Source organism: Dipodomys merriami, unplaced genomic scaffold (genome assembly GCF_024711535.1).
Source record: "Dipodomys merriami isolate MVZ:Mamm:240054 unplaced genomic scaffold, mDipMer1.0.p SCAF_12, whole genome shotgun sequence".
In the NCBI taxonomy this organism is placed as follows: Eukaryota; Metazoa; Chordata; class Mammalia; order Rodentia; family Heteromyidae; genus Dipodomys; species Dipodomys merriami.
In genome coordinates, this window is record NW_027202493.1 from 41,507,538 (window position 1) to 41,526,612 (window position 19,075).

Sequence of the window (19,075 nt, forward strand, 5' to 3'; positions counted from 1 at the left end):
GAACTTACTAGGAAGATTTATTCTGAGAAGTTGCTTTTATAAATTAAAGATAGAAAAATATTAGCTTCAAAACATTAAGAAGTTGTAATATTCTTGTTTTCTGCCACGAGTACTTGTAAATTCAGGTACATTGCTGGCGTGAGTTTGTGGGAAAGAATGGTATGTTTGTCAGGGCGATGGTTGGCCATCTACCTTACTGGTAGATGGCAGATTAGCCTGGGGCACTTAGTTCTCCTAAAGTAGCTGTATAACTAAAAAGTGCATTATATACCCTGCATCTTCAATTTAATATTCAGACATTTTCTTAAACTTTCAGGGAATTAAATTTTTAGAGTTGGAAATATTTTCCTGTTTTTTATTAGCCTATAATTTTATCTCTCTTAGGAGATTTGTAAATGATCCTGTTTGAAATTAGAGCTGGGCGCCGGTGGCTCACGCCTATAATCCTAGCTATTCAGGAGGCTGAGATCTGAGGATCACAGTTCAAAGCCAGCTCATTCAAAGCCAGCTTGGGCAGGAAAGTCTGAGACTCTTATCTCCAATAAACCACTAGAAAACTGGAAGTGGCGCTGTGGCTCAAGCAGTAGAGTGCTCGCCTTGAGCTGAAGAGCACAGCGCCCAGGCCCAGAGTTCAAGTCCCACGACCGACCAAAAAAAAAGAAAAGAAATTAGAAATGGTGCTTGTGGCTCATGCCTGTGATCCTAATCATTCCAGAGGCTGAAACTTGAGAACTGTTGTTCAGAGCCTTGGGCAGATAAATCCATTTAGCCAGCACTGTTAGCTCAAGTGGTAGAGTGTTGGCTGTGAGTAAAAAAGCCAAATGAGGTGTAAGACTGCAAATTAAACCCCAGTATTGGTGCATGCATGTGTGTGCACACACACAAATATATTACCTTCTTTTTGCTTATTTTTAGTGTTTGAAGAACCAGAAGATCCCAGTAACAGGTCATTTTTTTCTGAAATCATCTCCTCTATTTCTGATGTAAAATTTAGCCATAGTGGTCGCTATATGATGACTAGAGACTATTTGTCAGTCAAAATTTGGGACTTAAATATGGAAAACCGGCCTGTGGAGACATACCAGGTATTTGCATGCTTTTTTCTTTGAAGTGGTTATATAGAGAATGGTTTGTAATGGTACCGATACCAACTCAGTGTTTGACAGAACTTGAATTAATTCAATTATGCTTAAAACGGACATTTAAAATTATGTTAGAGCCAGGGATATTATGGTGCACTCAGGAATATCGTGTCTGAGGCTACACTAACTGCATAATAAGACACTCAAAACAGAAAGGGAGTACCTACTGTTCTCTGCTATTGCTTGTGTTGGTTCTCTTCATTAAAAAAAGTTAATTCACACACGCCATTGCAAGCAAACACTTGAACTTCCTTTGTAATTTAGCTGTACTGATGCTGGAATATATCGTGCTGCTCAGAGGAATTTTTTAAATAGCAGACTTATTTTCTAGTTCATACTTAGGTGAGTAAATATAGAACTCCAATTCATGAAAAAAATTTTCATTCACTTTCATCATTGTTTAAGTAATGGTACAAATCAAATTTTTAGCCCACACCTATGTCAGGTATAATAGAAAAATCGTGATTTATGGCCAACTCCAAACAAAAACCACAGACCTGTTCGAAAAAAAACTGAAGCAGAGGGAGTGGATGGGTGGCTAAAATGGTAGTGTATGTGCAAGCACAAGTTCCTGAGTTCAAAGCCTACTAAAACAAAACAAAACAATTTACCAGGAGTTGATGAGCTGAAAAGAAAGTGATGGCTGGGCACTGGTGGCTCACGCCTGTAATCCTAGCTGCTCAGGAGGCTGAGATCTGAGGATCACAGTTCAGAGCCAGCCCAGGCTGGAAAGTCCATGGGACTCTTATCTCTAATTAACCTACCGGAAAACTAGAAGTGGCACTGTGGCTCAAGTGGTAGAGTGCCCACCTTGAACTAAAGAGCTCAAGGACAGTGTGCCTAGGCCCAGAGTTTAAGCCCCACAACCAACCTTCTCCCCTACCCCCCCCCCAAAAAAAAAAAAAAAGTAGTAGTCAAGTTTTTTTGTTTTTGTTTTGTTTTGTTTTGGTCCGGTCATGGGCCTGAACTCTGGGCCTGGGTGCTGTCCCTCAGCTCAAGGCTAGTGCTCTACCATTTGAGCCATAGCACCACTTTTGACTTTTTCTGTTTATGTGGTGCTGAGGAATCGAACCCAGGGCCTCATGCATGAGAGGCAAGCACTCTACCACTGAGCTACCTTCCCTCTACCACTGAGCTACCTTCCCCTCTGGCCTCTTTTTGTTTTTTGTTTGTTTGTTTGTTTGTTTTGGGGGGAGGGGTCCGGTCGTGGGGCCTGAACTCTGGGCCTGGGTACTGTCCCTCAGCTCTTCAGCTCAAGGCTAGCACTCTACCACTTGAGCCACTTCTGGCTTTTTTTCTTTTTGCTTATGTGGTACTGGGGAATTGAACCCAGGGTCTCAGGCATGCAAGGCAAGCGCTCTACCACTGAGCCACCTTCGCTCTACCACTGAGCCACCTTCCCAGCCCCTGTTTCAGTCAAGTTTATCTCAGAGTATTTATGTTCTGGCTAGGACGGGATTTATAATTCCTATACCCTAGGAAAATGTGCTTTTCTAAAAATGATTTGTGTATTGGTAAGTCTATAACACCTTTATTTTGTTAAAATAAGATCTCTGTGTGTGTGTGTGTGTGTGTGTGTGTGTGTGTGTGTGTGTGTGTGTGTGTGTGTGTGTGTGTGTGTGTGTGTGTGTGTGTGTGTGTGTGTGTGTGTGTGTGTGTGTGTGTGTGTGTGTGTATGGACATTTTTTTAATATATGAGGATTTGTTAATAGCATCATTTTCCAGTTGTAGGTGGCTTGATCTTGCACTGAGTCTGTCTTATCTCCCCAGGTACATGAATACCTCAGAAGTAAGCTTTGCTCGCTGTATGAGAATGACTGCATATTTGACAAGTTTGAATGTTGTTGGAATGGCTCAGACAGGTAATGTCATCTTAATCCTCTTCAAATACGAGTTTTATTAGAGAAAGGGGATTGGTAGATGCCTTCTCCATTATGATTGCAGCATTATGTAAAACCATGGCAAGTTTTAGAGTGACATAAATTATAAGCTAAACTTAACATCACTTTTCTCTAAGGATTCCATGAAGTAAATTTAGTAATCCAAAATGTAGCATTGCAATGATCACACATGAAAAATTAAGCACTGGAAGTCTTTAAGTATTGGTAATTTATTGTTACATTAATACTTTACCTAGGGCTGGAAAGGTGGCTGAGTGGTAGAGTGCTTGCCTTGCATGCATGAGGCCCTGGGTTCAATTTCTTGTCACCACATAAGCAGAAAAAGCTGGAAGTGGCTCTGGCTGAAATGGTAGAGTGCCAGCCTTGGAACTGAAGAGCTAAGGGACAGCGCTTAGGCCCAGAGTTCAGGCCCTACGACCGACCAAAAAAAACAAAAACAAAAAACTTTACCTAGAGATATTACCTCATAGAGGCAACAATTTATATCTTTTTTTTTTGGGGGGGGGGGTCCGGTCATGGGGCCTGGACTCTGGGCCTGGGCGCTGTCCCTCAGCTCTTCAGCTCAAGGCTAGCGCTCTACTACTTGAGCCACAGTGCCACTTCTGGCTTTTTTCTTTTTGCTTATGTGGTGCTGAGGAATCGAACCCAGGGCCTACTGAGCCACCTTCCCAGCCCATAAGTAATTTATATTCTTTCTTTTTTTTTTGCTGGTTGTGGGGCTTGAACTCGGCCTGGGTGCTGTCCCTCAGTTCTTCCGCTCAAGGGGAGCACTCTACCACTTGAGCTACAGCGCCACTTCCCAATTTATATCATTTTAACAATATCACAGGGCATTATTTTTATCTCCAGTTTTGCCACAGGATAATTCTTTTCACTATTTTATCAAACAAGTCTTTTTCATGTGAGCACCAAAAAAATTAGTAAGTCTTGCTTTGAATGTTGTGCTTTGAATGTTATAATTGTCAGTAATTTTTGGTGTTGGTCATGGTATTTGAACTGTGGGCCTGGGTGCTGTCCCTGAGCTCTTCAGCTCAAGGTCAGCGCTCTGCCACTTGAGTCACAGCACCACTTCTGGTTTTCTGATAGATAATTGGAGATAAGAATCTCATGGACTTTCCTGCCTGTGCTGGCTTTGAACTGCAGTCCTCAGAACTCATCCTCCTGAGTTGCTAGGATTACAGGTGTGAGCCACTGGCACCTGGTTTGTCAGTAAATTTTTTTTCCTGCTTGATGATGGGTTTTTTTGTTTGTTTGTTTGGTCTGGTCGCGGGGCCTGAACTGTGGGCCTGGGCGCTGTCCCTCAGCTCTTCAGCTCAAGGCTAGTGCTCTACCACAGCGCCACTTCCGGCTTTTTTCTTTTCGCTTATGTGGTGCTGAGGAATCGAACCCAGGGCCTAAGGCATGCAAGGCAAGCGCTCTACCACTGAGCCACCTTCCCAGCCCCTTGATTATGGTTTTTTTTTTTTTTTTTTTTTTAATTTTTTTATTGTAAAGATACTATACAGAGGGTTACAGTTACATGAGTGAGGTAATGAGTACACTTCCTCTTGAACATTGTTACCCCCTCCCCCTTGATTATGTTTTAAATTTTAAATTAAGAGAAAACAACTTTGAAATCATTTAAATATTCACAGTTAGAAGTTCTTTACTCAGTAGTAGTTTTATCTTAGAAGCTTGGTATGATTCTTGTGTCATTACATTAGGTGTTATAGAACTTTTTGTAACTAGGATTGTCTGATTTTAACATGAAGCCCAGTAACAGGCTGGCCATGCTAACACAGTCCTATGGGCAACAATGAGAAAGCCTTGCCTGTGAACGATACTGAACCTGACAGGAAAGAAGCAGAGAGAGGAAATTAAATAGATTTAGAGAAAAGACATTATATAATTGGCTGTAGTTCAGGACTATCACTATCTTGTTTAAAACAGTTTGAAGTGGGAATTATTTCCCTTACATGGAAAAGGTTTTATTGAAATAATTTCAAACTTGAAAATTTGGTAACATAGCAAAAGAAGTCATTTAGCTTTTACCCAGATTCCCTTGTGCTATTTGCTATATTACTGGCTCTTTGTTACTTATTTTACTTTATAAACTTTTTTTTGTTTTATTTTGTTTTGGTCCAGTTGTGGGGCTTGACCTCAGGGCCTGGGCACTGTCCCTGTGCTTTTTTGTACTCTATCACTTTGAACCACAGCTCTACTTCGAGTTTTCTGATGGTAAATTGGAGATGAATCTCAGAGATTCTACTGCCTAGGCTATTCCAAACTGCCATCCTCAGGTCCTCAGCCTCCTGAGCTAGGATTACAGGCATGAGCCACCTGCGCCCAGCTATTTTATACTATCTACATAAGGAATTTTCTTTTATGATTGTTGTATAGCTTTTATGCTAAACAGCTTTTTTGTATGTATGTGTGTGCCATTCTTAGAGCTTGAACTCAAGGCCTGGACACTGTCCCTAATCTTTTTCATTAGAGGTTAGTGCTCTACCACTAGAGCCACAGCTCCACTTCCAGTGTTTTGGTAATTACTTGGGAAATCACCATTGCCAGGCAATGGTAGCTCACACCTGTAATTCTAGTTATTCAGGAGGCTGAGATCTGAGAATTGTGGTTCGAAGCCAGCCCAGGCAGAAAAGTCCCCACGAAACTCTTGTTTCAAATTAACCACTAAAAAACCAAAAGTGGGGCTGGGAAGGTGGCTCAGTGGTAGAGCACTCGTCTTGCATGCTCAAGGCCCTGGGTTCAATTCCTCAGCACCACATAAGCAAAAAGAAAAAAGCCGGAAGTGGCACTGTGGCTCAAGTGGTAGAGTGCTAGCCTTGAGCTGAAGAACTGAGGGACAGCGCCCATGCCCAGAGTTCAGGCCCCATGACCAGACCCAAAAAAAAAAAAAAACCAAAAGTGACACTGTATCTCAAAGTTGGTAGAGCATTAGCCCTGAGCAAAAGAGCTCAGGCAGGGACAGTGCCCAGGCCTTGAGTTCAATCCCCACAACTGACGTGTGTCCCGCGCCAAACCCCCCGCCTCCCAAAAAAAAAAAATCTCTCAAACAAGCCTGGCACCAGTGGTTCATAACTATAATCCTAGCCACTCAGGAGGTTGAGATCTGAGGACCATTGTTCAAGTCCAGCCTGGGCAGGAAAATCCGTGAGACTCTTACCTCTGTTTAATCACAGAAAAAGCCGGAAGTGGCGCTGTGGCTCAAGTTGTAGAGTGCCATGCTAGGCTTGAACAAAAGGAGCTCAGGGACAGTACCCAGTCCCAGAAGTTCAAGCCTTGGGGGGAAAGGGGTAGAATCACATGAACTTAGCTGGTTTTTCCTTGGGATTAGAGTTCACACCATACATTTTTGTCAAGAATGCTACAGAAATGCTTAATAATAACTTAAAAATTACAGGCAGAAACACAAGTGTTCTTCATTGGTTAAAAACTAACAAATTCCTATAATGAGGGAATGTCGACTTGATTTACATAAGTCCTTTTAAAAGGAATTGATTCCATTGGCTTCAGTGTCATGTACTAAGCTGAATTTGATTTTGATCATTGGGAGAATGGACATCACTGAGTAGAAGATAATTCTACCCTTGTTACAGTAATGACTTAACCTTGTGGAAAGGTGGTGGTATTGTAGTGGTACCAGTCTAGCTGTAGGGCTGTCCCAGGCTTTAGAAGTGCTGCCTGTGAGGACACTTGGTGGTGGTGAGCTGGTAGGGCTGACTGGGAGCTGTGTGCAGTGGGAAATGCCTGTCCGGAATCCCAGCCATAAGATAGGTTCTGGCTTCCTGCTGGGGTAGTCACCTGCTTACCTAAAGCCTATTTATAGCTGCAACCACAGACAGTAGTTAGTATCCCACCTAGCTTAGAATGGCAGTGTGTGCCCTCTCGCCACCCTAACAGTTGAGAAGGGGCCTCTCAAACTTTTTTTCAAGGGCTAGCCTTAAACTGTGGCTCCTCTCCCCCTACTTTCAGTCTCAAAGTATATACAGTAAAGATACTGGAGTGAGCCAATGGGGCCAGCTGAACTGATATTGGAATTGTTTGCCTAGAAAGTTCTAGTGGTAACACCATGATTACACATAAAACTAGATACACATGCCTAGAATATCTAATATAATAAAATTTTAGTCAGCATCCAAATTTTTTTGGGGGGGTGGGGGGGTCCGGTCGTGGGGCCTGAACTCTGGGCCTGGGTGCTGTCCCTCAGCTCTTCAGCTCAAGGCTAGTGCTCTACCCTTTGAGCCACAGCGCCACTTCCGGCTTTTTCCTTTTTGCTTATGTGGTGCTGAGGAATCGAACCCAGGGCCTCAGGCATGCAAGGCAAGTGCTCTACCACTGAGCCACCTTCCCAGCCCCCTCAGCATCCAAATTTTTATGGTGGTTTCATAAATGCTTTTCTACAACTGGCTTGTTTGAATCTGGATACAAACAATGTTCACTGTATTTGATATTTTTCTTACATTGATTTAAACTTAGAGTTTCCCATTTCCTCCCTCACCCTTTCAATTTATTTAGTTTATTTATAATAGTTGAAGAAACTGAATATTTTTTGTTTTGAACTTTTCCCGGCTTCTGTATTTTACTTGTTATATCCCTATGCTATTTAAAATGTTCCAGTATTCTATTAGGCAGGAGGAAGAAGTTCAGAAAGTCTCTTACTGAGACCATGGTTAATTACAGTCTAACATGTACTTTAAAATTGTGAAGAGAGTGGGTTTGTAATAATCTTACCACAAAAAAGTGAAGTAATATACGTGTTAAATAGTTTGATTTAACCATTCCACAATGTGGACATATGTCAAAGCATTGTTGCATTTTGTGTGTGTGTGTGTGTGTGTGTGTGTGTGTGTGTGTGTGTGTGTGTGTGTGTGTGTGTGTGTGTGTGTGTGTGTGTGTGTGTGTGTGTGTGTGTGTTTAATAAAAATTAATTCATTCATAAAAAAAGTTTTAGTGGTATAAGCAGAATAATTTTCAATTATTATCGTGAACAGAATTAGTAAAAAGCATTTGTAAAATAGGGTTAGCTGAGCTAGGCATAGTGGCACATGCCTATAATCTTTTTTTTTTTTTTTTTGGCGATCGTAAGGCTTGAACTCTGGGCCTAGGCACTGTCCCTCAGCTCTTCAGCTCAAGGCAAGCGCTCTACCACTTGAGCTATAGTGCCACTTCCGGTTTTCTGGTGGTTTATTGGAGATAGGAGTCTCACGGTCTTTCCTGCCCAGGCTGGCTTTGAACCGAGATCCTCAGATCTCAGCCTCCTGAGTAGCTAGGATTACAGGCGTGAGCCACAAGCGCCCGGCTATGCCTATAATCTTAACACTATATAGGCCAAGGCAGGAAGATTTCAAGTTCAAGACATCTTGGATTACATAGACCCGGCCTCCATGAGTAGTTGTTTTTGGTGGGTTTTTTTGGGGGGTAGGGTGGGGGAGGGGACTCTGGTTATCTGGAACAAGTTAGAAAGTTCATAAATTACATTAAAAATCACTGGTTTCTTAAGAACAGCATGTGAGGGAGATGATAATATGTGAATCCTTCAGAGGGCTGTACTTCAAGATGCTGCTAATCCAGTAGATGACATGGTCTGTAGTTGCAAGGGAGTTAAGAACGTTGAATGAGGATGTGTCTGCTTTGGAAGAGTTTTTAGAGTCACACCAGAAGCAGATTTGATGTATTCAAGTGGAAGGGTTGGTTTCATGTCCGTGTTCACTGTGGGGTGTAGGTCCAGGGTCAAGTAGGGCCACAGTCTCTTGGCGTGTCTGACCGGGTGCTCTACTCTTACAGTGTCGTCATGACTGGGTCCTACAATAATTTCTTCAGAATGTTCGACAGGAACACAAAGCGAGATATAACCCTAGAAGCGTCACGAGAGAACAATAAGCCTCGCACAGTTTTGAAGCCACGCAAAGTCTGTGCAAGCGGCAAGCGAAAGAAAGATGAAATAAGTGTTGACAGCCTAGACTTCAACAAGAAAATCCTTCATACAGCCTGGCACCCCAAGGAAAATATCATTGCTGTAGCTACTACAAACAATCTGTATATATTTCAAGACAAAGTGAATTAGGGTTGGCATTCCTAGCAGAAGAGCCCGCATCCTGCTTAGTTGAGATAGCTGAGTCTAGCATTCGTACCTGTAAGAGAAGGGTCCATTGTGGCACCCTTCCCAGTGTTTGACAGTGTGCCATTCGACAACACTCATAGCTGCATGGAGAGAGTGCCATTCACCACCGGGGCTTCTCCATGTCTGCTAGCCATTTAGGTAAGGGTAGGGCACTTTTAATTTAAATGACTTCTTGCACCATCTTGCCTAATGGACTAGACTATTGGACTGTATCAACATTGATTTACTCCACTTTTTATGCCTTCCATTGTGATGACGTCAAACACAGTGAAAGCCTTCAGTCATGCTATGGGATTTAATTGTGTATCCTCATTACTGTATCATTTGTGGGGTACACCCCTTCCCCTTTTTTAAATTAAAACAGCTCATTCTTACTGTGGCTTGTAGCATTCCTCCTCTCTGGCCTCCTGGACTCTTCCCCCTTCATCTCTTACCTAGCCCCTTCCACCTGGTCTCGGTGGTGGTATATTAAAAAACAAGAAAAAGAATGAAAGCACACAAAAGGAGTCAGCTTGGGGTCTGTGGTAAAGGGGGTACATGTTGCGAACAAATGTTTTAATAACAGTTGGCTGTAATCACTCCTTGCCATGTCTGGCGCTGAAAATAAGGAAAAAAACTACTACTGAATAAAAGTGACAAAGAACGGAGTATCTGGTTTTCTTTTTCTTTTGAATCTACCTCCTTAAGCCAAAATCTTGTGTCATACCCTTGGGTGAAGTGAATTGCAATGAGTTTCTGTTGTTTTATTGGTGTTTCTGTTAATTATTTTTAACAAGTGTTCTTTTCATGGAGGAGTAGTCCTGGTTCTGTGTGAACATGTTTCAAATATATATTAGTATTAAAGATTTCACTATCTCTAAATGCTACTAGAGGTTTTTAAATGTAGTTATTAGTGTATTAGATACATTGTATCTATACTTCACTATCTGTTAATGAAATTGTTGTAAATGAGAACCACATTTTTAAAGACTATTTATAGTGCTTAATTTCATTTTTGTCTTCCCTGAATACTATTAAGTCAAAGGACTTTAAGGTGTTTTAACAAAACTTTTTTGTTACTCAGTCATATCCTAGAGTGGAAAACCTAACATGCAGAGATATCATGGATAGAATTGACACTACATTTCTTTATGGTATTTTTCTGCTGTCCAGTCAGAATGAAATGTACTTTGCCATAGATATTTTTTCCCAAAGCTATATTAAAAAGAAACTTTTAAAGGTACAGTGTTCAAAAGTGCTTAATGGGCTCCCCACTGCTGTATCAGAGAAAAATGTAGTAATCTATGACTATACTTTCTCACGTGGCGACACCTTATCCAAAGATGAAGACAGCCCTATTTTAATAGATGGGGCGTACTTTGTCAGCCCCACAGGAAGCTTTTGTGGAGAACGAAAAGGACTTTATTTTTGAAAGATGAGTTGAGCAGACATTTATATTATTAGAGAATGGGTATAACGGTCTAGAATTTAGAGGATGGAGTGCTTATATTTCCACTGCCTGTTGTTCTTCAGTCATGAAATTTTTGATGAAATAATTCCATCATAACTATCCCGCTACACTTATAAAAATATGTGTCTTGTAAGTTAACATTTTTAGTACACAGGAGAATTTTTATGTAATAAAATTACTGTATCTTTTGAATTTAAACTTTTGTATTTAAACACATTGATTATGTCTAATAATTCTCGGTGGCACTTATACTAATTTATTTGGAGATCATGGTGCATCCTTACTTTGTGTTATTTATTCCTAACACTTGAGGTGCAAATGGGGTCCCCTTCCCACAGGAGTGTGGGTGACGCTCTGATTTCTGATTGGGCAACTTAGCAAAAGATCATTTGGGGAGGTGGCTTGAGTGTATGTTTGGATTCCACCTCTGGGAAACACTTTTTGGTTCATGAGTAGCTGTGATGACTAGTCCCTGACACTAAGGGTTAGTTTTATATCATTTAAGAGATAAACATATTGCTAAAATTAAAATGCCTATCAAGGAATGCTATTATAAATCACTGTATCATGATCTCAAGTATTTTTTACTTTCTTTGGTGTAGCAAACTATAAGCCCAGCCACTCATTTTATATGATCATGGTTAATTTTTTATTAATAAAAATAATAGAATAAACTTAGTCTTGTCAAGTTGCTTGTATTTCCTGTTCTTTTGCCGCAGATACACAGTTCTCCCCTTTAGCCTTTTTCAAAAGATGATGATAGAAAAATACTCTGTTATTCTTTTGATCTGTACTCAGTGGCTGGGCGATAAGAATACCTTATGAATCTATAAATGCATGTTTTATATGATTACTGGATGTATATTAAGATGTGTAGCTATTAGTCTCTTGGAATTAAAAAAATGCATACATGCACTTTTCAAAATTATTTTTTAAATGTGACAGTTCTGTAGTTAGAGATAGTCTTAAAAGTAGAATCAGCAACACAGGATCTTAGTGTGCCAGTGTGTTGTGTGATCTAGAAACCCTTGCATATGTGGAAACAGTTCTGATCAGAGCATTTTCAGTGAAATCCAAACCACTTTCTTCTTTGGGAATGTTATTTCAGTGTCATTTCTCTACCACCCAGAAATTCAATTGGAATTAGTCATGTGCACTTGAGAAAGACTAAAACCAAGCACTCTCCCCTGTACTTCCTGCCAAAAACCCAGAAAATACAGTGTGTTCTAGGCTATCACATATGCTCTTAGTTTCAGTAGCACCTGGAAAATGGAGTCTTAAGGACTTTTCTGCCCCTACAGGCTTCCAGCCCCAGTCCTCAGATCTCAGCCTTCTGAGTAGCTAGATTACAGCAGGTGTGCGCTGCCAGCACCAACTGTAAAGTTTGTTGCTTTTTTCTTGTTTTTTTTCAAACACCACTCTCCCTAAAAACATCTTGGAAACTGACCAGACTTCATTTTATAAATTAAGTCCAAACAGACTGCACCTCTGTATTAGATGTGATTCTAGTCTTGGAGGTTTTTTACATGGTGGCATTAGACTGTGACCTTTTGTTAAAATTAAGAAACATTGCTGGGTGCTGGGAGCTCACCCCTGTAATCTCAGCTGAGATCTAAGGATCGTGATTCAAGGCCAGCCTGGGCAGGAAAGTCGGTGAGACTTATCTCCAGTTAACCACCAGAAAACCAGAAGTGGTGCCGTGGCTCTAGTAGTGGAGCAGCACTAGCCTTGAGCTGAAGAACTGAGGGACAGCGCCCAGGCCCAGAGTTCAAGCCCCATGACAAAATTAAGAAACCATCCATTGTGCAGGTCCAGAGTAACAGAATTCCTACATTCCCCACCAAACAGAAGGCACTAGTGAGTTGTATTGGAATTCCAGAAGGAATTTGGCACTGAATTGGAATAGAGAGGAAAGGTCCTATTTGCCCTTTTAAAAAAATGTTCTGCTAATAACAGGTTGTTCTGGGGGCTTCCCACTAGAGGGCGTGTTGAGCAGCATTAAGTTTAATCTTGGGAATACAGGCAGAGTTCTGTTCTGTTAGAGGAGTTTAGTATTAAACATCAGACCCCCGGTGCTGGTTAGCCCTCCTTCATAAGGAGATGCAGATTTAACTCTGGGACGTCAGTAATGGCTTTTAAAATGAACTGTAAGCTGGGCGGTGGTGGCTCACGCCTGTAATCCTAGCTACTCAGGAGGTTGATATCTGAGGATCACGGTTCAAAGCCAGCCCAGGGCAGATAAGTCTGAGACTTATCTCCAATAAACCACTAGAAAGCTGGAAGTGGCGCTGTGGCTCAAGCGATAGAGGGCTCACCTTGAGCTGAATTGCTGAGGGACAGCGCCCAAGCCCAGAGTTCAAGCCTCATGACCAACAGAAAATAAAAAATAAAATGAATTGTATTTTCACACATGTTCTTTGGACTTTTAAAGAACACCCCCAGTACTGAAAGCAGAGGAGAAACATCATTTTTGTGTTCTGAGCATGCCATTTTTCTATAGGAGATGGGCTCTTCTAACAGTTGGCTAAATCTTCATTTCTCCACTATACATAACCATACCAAGCAGTACTATATTTTGGTACTGGTTTAACTTTTTTTTTTTTTTGGAGATGGTGTCACTGTAGTCTAGTTTAACCTCAGACTTGCTGGGCAGTCCTTCCCTCAGCCTCTTGAGTGCTAGGATTACAGATGTAAGCCATCAGTTAGTTGCTTGCATCCCACTACCCAGTCTCTGTTACCAGCTGATAATTTTCATTCTTGAAAATGGGAGTGTTGAAATAGTGAGTATTTAAGACTTTAATGGATGTGTTCCTAGAGCTACAAGTACTGTGTTAACGGATATGGAATGTTCCCTTCCAGATTTCCAAAGCATTCCATTCTAAGGATATGAGATAGCCCATGTGTTTACTCTAACTGGGAGATGTTAACTTCTTTTGGTCGATTTGAAAAGTTCAGAGGCAGGAACTTAAAATTGGTTGTGCCCCCAACATGATTGTAATTGCTGCAGTTTGAAAACAGGACAGTAAATGTGACTTCTCAGTGTTCTCTATTTACTTTTGTTATTATAAAGGTACAGTGGAGTTACAGTTACATAAGTCAGGTAAAGAGTACCTTTCTTAAGCGGGGCATTGGTGGCTCACACCTGCAATCATAGCTACTCAGGAGGCTGAGATCTGAAGATGACTGTTTAAAGCAGCCCAGGCAGGAAAGTCCATGAGCCACCCAAACACCAGGAGCGGCGCTGTGGCTTAATGTGGTAGAGTGCTAGCCTTAAGCAAAATGAGCCCAGGGACATCAGCCAGGCCTTAAGGTCAAGCCCCATGACCCAACAGCAACAAAGAAAAAAAGTGCATTTGTTTGGGACAATGTCACTTGTTCCCAGTTTTTCCCTCCCATCCCCACCCACAAGTGGTATGGCTCATTTTCAGCATAGTGTCTAGTGAGTACCACGGATGCATTTATTGGCCCTTTCCCCTCCACAAGATCTGGCCACAAGATCTATTTTTTCAATGAATAAACGATGTTACCCAAAAGCGAGAACTTCAAAGGACACTGTTGAGACAAATATATGTACTGGAGGAAAAACTACAGTCTGTGCTTATATATAATACATATACACATATAATGCAAATTACAAAGTAGATCAACAGTTGTTTAGGGCAGAAAGGAAAGGAAGGCCAGGAGAGAGAAAAACGTCACTGGGAGCATGTTTGAGGTGATGGTTCTGTTGGTGATGATGATTTTATAGAAATTACCAAATAACACCGGTGTATATGAGTGGGTATATCAATTGTTTTTCAGAAGAAAAAAATTATCACCGGGTGCTGGTGACTTGTGCCTGTAATCTTAGCTACTCAGGAGTGAGGATTGTGGTTCAGTGCCAGCCCAGGCAGGAAAATCCGTGAGACTCTTATCTCCAGTTAACCACCAGAAAACCAAAAGTGGCACTGTGGCTCAAAGTGGTAAAACGCACTAGGCTTGAGCCTTGAGGCTCAGGGTCAGTGCCCAGGCCCTGAGTTCAAGCCCCATGACAAAAAAGTTTCTTCAAGGAAATAGTATTCTCAGATGGGAAGCTAGCCAGCCAGAGGCGATTGCATTAATTGTGGCAACAGGACTGTAAGTTACACAACTGTATTTAAAGTACGAAGTTCAAATCCAAAGGAAGATTTGAGCATCGACAGCACTAGGTAGTGAAGTAGAAGAACTACAGTACACACAAGCCTTTTTGCTTGCTGGACGTGAAGAGATACTGTTCAAAGATTTAGAGAATTGTGGTTTGAGACTAGGTCTCAACCCATAAGAAGCAGGGTGCAGTGGGTGGACCACTGCCATCCCAGCGCTAAGAAGCATAAACAACAGCCCCAGCCATGAAGTGAGACTTTGGGAAATAAAAGTACAAAGAGCTAGACTAAGATTGCAGAGTTTGCAGGTGCTGGTGGCTCACACCTCAGGAGGCTGAGATCTGAGGATCACAGTTCAAAGCCAACCCTGGCAGGAAAGTCCATGAGACTCTTATCTCCAATAAAACAACCAGAAATCCAGGAGTGGTGCTGTGGCTCAAGTGGTAGAGCACTAGCCTTGAGCTGAAGAGCTGAGGGACAGTGCCCAGGCCCAGAGTTCAGGCCCCACAACCAACACACACACACACACACACACACACACACACACACACACACACACACACACACAATTGCAGGGCTTCTATATACTTACAGATATTTGATAAGGGAGCCAAAAGGTACTTGGTGGAAAAAAAGCCTCTTCAATAATTGGTGTTGGAAAAATTGAGCATCCATATGCAGAAAACTAAAAGTGGATCCCTGTTCATCAACTCAAAGAGGATTGAAGAACTCAACATCAGACCTGAAACTGAAATTGCTGCAGGAGGGAGTGGAGAAACACTAGAACTCTCAGGCCCAGGCAGAAACCTTTTGAAAAGATTCCCAAGGGCACAACAGATAGGAGTAAGACTTGGCAAATGGGATTACATTACATCAAAATAAAAAGGGTTTGCACATCAAAGAACATAGTTACTAAACTAGAAAGACAGCCAACAGATTGGGAGATCTTGACCTGCCATACATCCCACAAAGGCCTAACATCCAAAAGGATGTTAGGAGCTCAAAAAACTAACCCCTCCCAAAGTTAATAAGCCAATCACAAAATGGGCAAAGGAGCTAAGGAGAGACTTAGAATTAGAGATAAGAATAGGAAAGAAACATACGAGGAAATGCTCAACATCCCTGGCCATACAGGAAATGCAAATCAAGTCAAAACAACTCATTCCATCTCACCTCATTGGCCAATGTTGTGAATTGGAACACGTGTTGGTGGGGATGTGGGGGAAAAGGAACCCTGTTACAGTGTTGGTGAAAATGTAAACCATTACAATTGCTCTGAACAGCAGTCTGGCGGTTCCTCAAAACAAAAAAAAAAACTAAATAGACTTTTTCCTATGACCCAGGAAACCACTCCTGGCATCTACCCAGAACATGACAAGCCAGGATACCATAAAGACATCTGCATATACATCTTCATTGCTGCACTGTTCATAAGGGCCAAGTTATGGGAACAGCCCAGATGCCCTACAATAGATTAACAGATCCAAAAAATGGGGTACCCGTATACATAATGGAATTTTTATCATGTCATTTGATGGGAAATGGATGGACCTATAACAAAGCATGTTAAGTAAGCCAAGCTCAGAGAGACAAATAGCACATGTTTTCTCTCATATGCAGAAGCTAGATCTAAATACACTGGGACAAGATAAATTATACAGGACTCTAGACATTCCCGTACAATGAGACCAAGGAAGATGCTCTTAGGAGGGGACATGCAGGCCCAATGCCTATGTGCTTCAGATCTATACAGTAATTGTTCTTGAAATGAACTCCAGGAAATGGAAACAAGAGGTGTTTTTTTTATTTGTTGTTGTCTCTTTATTTTCTTTTTGTCTAGTTTGTTCATTTACCTGTCTTTGGGAGAGGGGGCACAGAAATGGAGGGACAATGGGTGAACAAATGCAGTAATGATACTAAACACTACGTTGAAAATGAACTATATAGGGCCGGGAAGGTGGCTCAGCGATAGAGTGCTTGCCTAGCATGCATGAGGCCCTGGGTTTGATTCCTCAGCACCACATAAGCAGAAAAAGCCAGAAGTGGTGCTATGGCTCAAGTAGTAGAGTGCTAGCCTTGAGCTGATGAGCTGAGGGACAGCGCCCAGACCCAGAGATCAGGCCCCACGACCGACAAAAAAAAAAAAAAAGAAAAGAAAAGAAAATGAACTATACAACTTGTGGGTGGGGTTGGGAGAGGAAAAGTGGGAAAGAGTGAGGGAAGGGGTGACATTGTCCAAAATTAAATGCACTCTCTACCTGACTTATGTAACCCCCTCTGTACATCACCTTTATATGACAAAAATGCATTACAATAAAATAGATGATAATTGTTCAGAATGCAAAGGTGAAAGAAGATTCAAATAAAATATCAAATAAAAAGATTTCAGGGTTTCTTCTTGAGGTGCATAAGGTGCTGTAATATCAGACTGTAATCGCTGCACAGCTCTGTGAGCATGACAGAATGCTGGCCTGTGAATTTTAGCCATGTCCTCAGTCCTGATTCATGAATGAATTAAATGAATGAATTACATGGTCTGTGATTTATATTTCAATCAAGCTTGATAAAAAGTTAGGAGTAATACTTTTTTACAGAGTAGTCAATAAAATAGGCCATTAGGTAATACAATCAAGAGAAAATAAAGGATGAATCACACAAAGGAAGAAAAGGAAGCAAGTCATGATAATACACACCATAATCCCAGCACTCAAGAGGCAGTCACAGAAGAAGCAAGAGTTTCAGGCCAGCCTGGATACATAGCAAGAGCCTGACTCAAAGAAACTGACACAGTACATAAGGAAATGTAACAGCATCCTACAGAAACAAAGCGAACCTTCCCAAGGGCACCAGGCCCCCATATTTCCATAAATGAGTTATATCCTTAAAGAAACACATTTCCAATTTGGTTCACCTACGACCGGAGAAAAGGAAAATTTCAAATTATCTTTTTCTGAAGCCAGGATAAGATTGTATTGAAACTTGAAAAGGATCTTAAAGTGTTTAAAACTTTTGAAGAAGTGCCTACGTAGACAGGGTGTGGATATAGCTCAAGCAGAGTGCTTGCCAATCATGTGCAGGTTTGGGGTTCAGTCTAAAGCACGGTCATCTCCTAACCCCACACCACACACAAGGATGAGGAGTAGGAGGGAAAGGAAAAAGGATATCCCAGTCCTGAATGGAAGCATACCTTTGAAAATAATGACAATTATCTCCCAATAATCTATTGAATGCATTTCTGAGCAAGACCTGAAAAGAATTTGCCAGGGGATTTGACAAATGAATCATTTCAAAAACACTTATTTTCAAATATTTTAAAATTGCAAAGTTCACCATGCTTTAAAAAAGCACCATCACATGGTCCATTTTGGACAAGTCTGTACTTGAATTTTGTTTTTTAGCTCAGCCTTTTAGCTCAGCTCTACCAAGTGCATTTTAACGTCCTCCTGGAGAGATGACAAACGAAGAGAAACAGTAATAGTTGCCTCCACGAAATGTTTACAATGTTATAAAGTTAATCTCAGGTCAGGCGGAATGTCATAAATATGAATATGGTTAGGTCAAATGGCTACAACATTGTGAAGAATTGAAGTGAAATAATTTACAGCACATAAAAAAATTACAATGAAGGTAAGGCTTTAAACACAACGTGAAGCCTCAAAGAGAATTAGAAAATCCATGGTCTGGGTGTGAGGACCTTTGCCGAACCATGAAACAGTGGGGCATTCAATCCGTGAGCACTTGAAACTTGGGCAGAATGGAGCCGAGTTTACAAAGGCGGGGACAGGGCTGACGGGTCGAGTCCTTGCCTGGTGTGCAAAGGCCCTGGGCTCAGTCCTCAGCAGACTGAGACAAATGGATGCCACAGATACTTCAGGTTCAGGAAAGGGAAGATGGAGGAGCGATCAGGAACATGAAGTGCTTTGGGGTCAGTCATCCCTGAGCAGGACGCACAGCTTCTCCAGGCCACGTCCCAGGAACGTGTCTGGCCTGGCAGTGAGACGGAGGGGTGATCCTGTTCTCCTGTCTGTGCTGCTTGTGTATGTCACTGGCGGGCTGGGATTACAGGGGGGCACCACCACTCCCGACCACGCTGTGGGGGCCGGGGCGGTGGCGCGCTCGCCTCGCACGCATGAGGCCCGGGGTTCGATTCCTCAGCACCACGTAAGCAGAAAAGGCCGGAAGCGGCGCTGGGGCTCCAGGGGTAGAGCGCCAGCCTTGAGCTGAAGGGCCGAGGGACAGCGCCCAGGCCCAGAGTTCAAGTCCCGGGACAGGAAAACGACGCTCAGGGACCGGATGCAAGGCACGCGGCTCCCGCAGGCGTGAGGCGGCGCCCGTCCAGGCCC

The 19,075-nt window shown here is 42.1% G+C and overlaps 1 protein-coding gene across 2 annotated transcripts in view; it reads left to right on the forward strand.

Annotated features, from left to right (window-relative positions):
• Positions 1 to 9,807, forward strand: part of Ppp2r2a (protein phosphatase 2 regulatory subunit Balpha) — a 53,861-nt gene extending 44,054 nt beyond the window's left edge. For both annotated transcript variants that reach the window (XM_070016693.1, XM_070016692.1), the window contains 3 exons: positions 916 to 1,085; positions 2,913 to 3,004; positions 8,825 to 9,807. In XM_070016693.1, coding sequence (XP_069872794.1) covers positions 916 to 1,085; positions 2,913 to 3,004; positions 8,825 to 9,104 — 542 coding nt within the window. In that variant the 3' untranslated portion in view covers positions 9,105 to 9,807. The remainder of the gene's footprint in view (positions 1 to 915; positions 1,086 to 2,912; positions 3,005 to 8,824) is intronic.
• Positions 9,808 to 19,075: the final 9,268 nt, after the last annotated feature.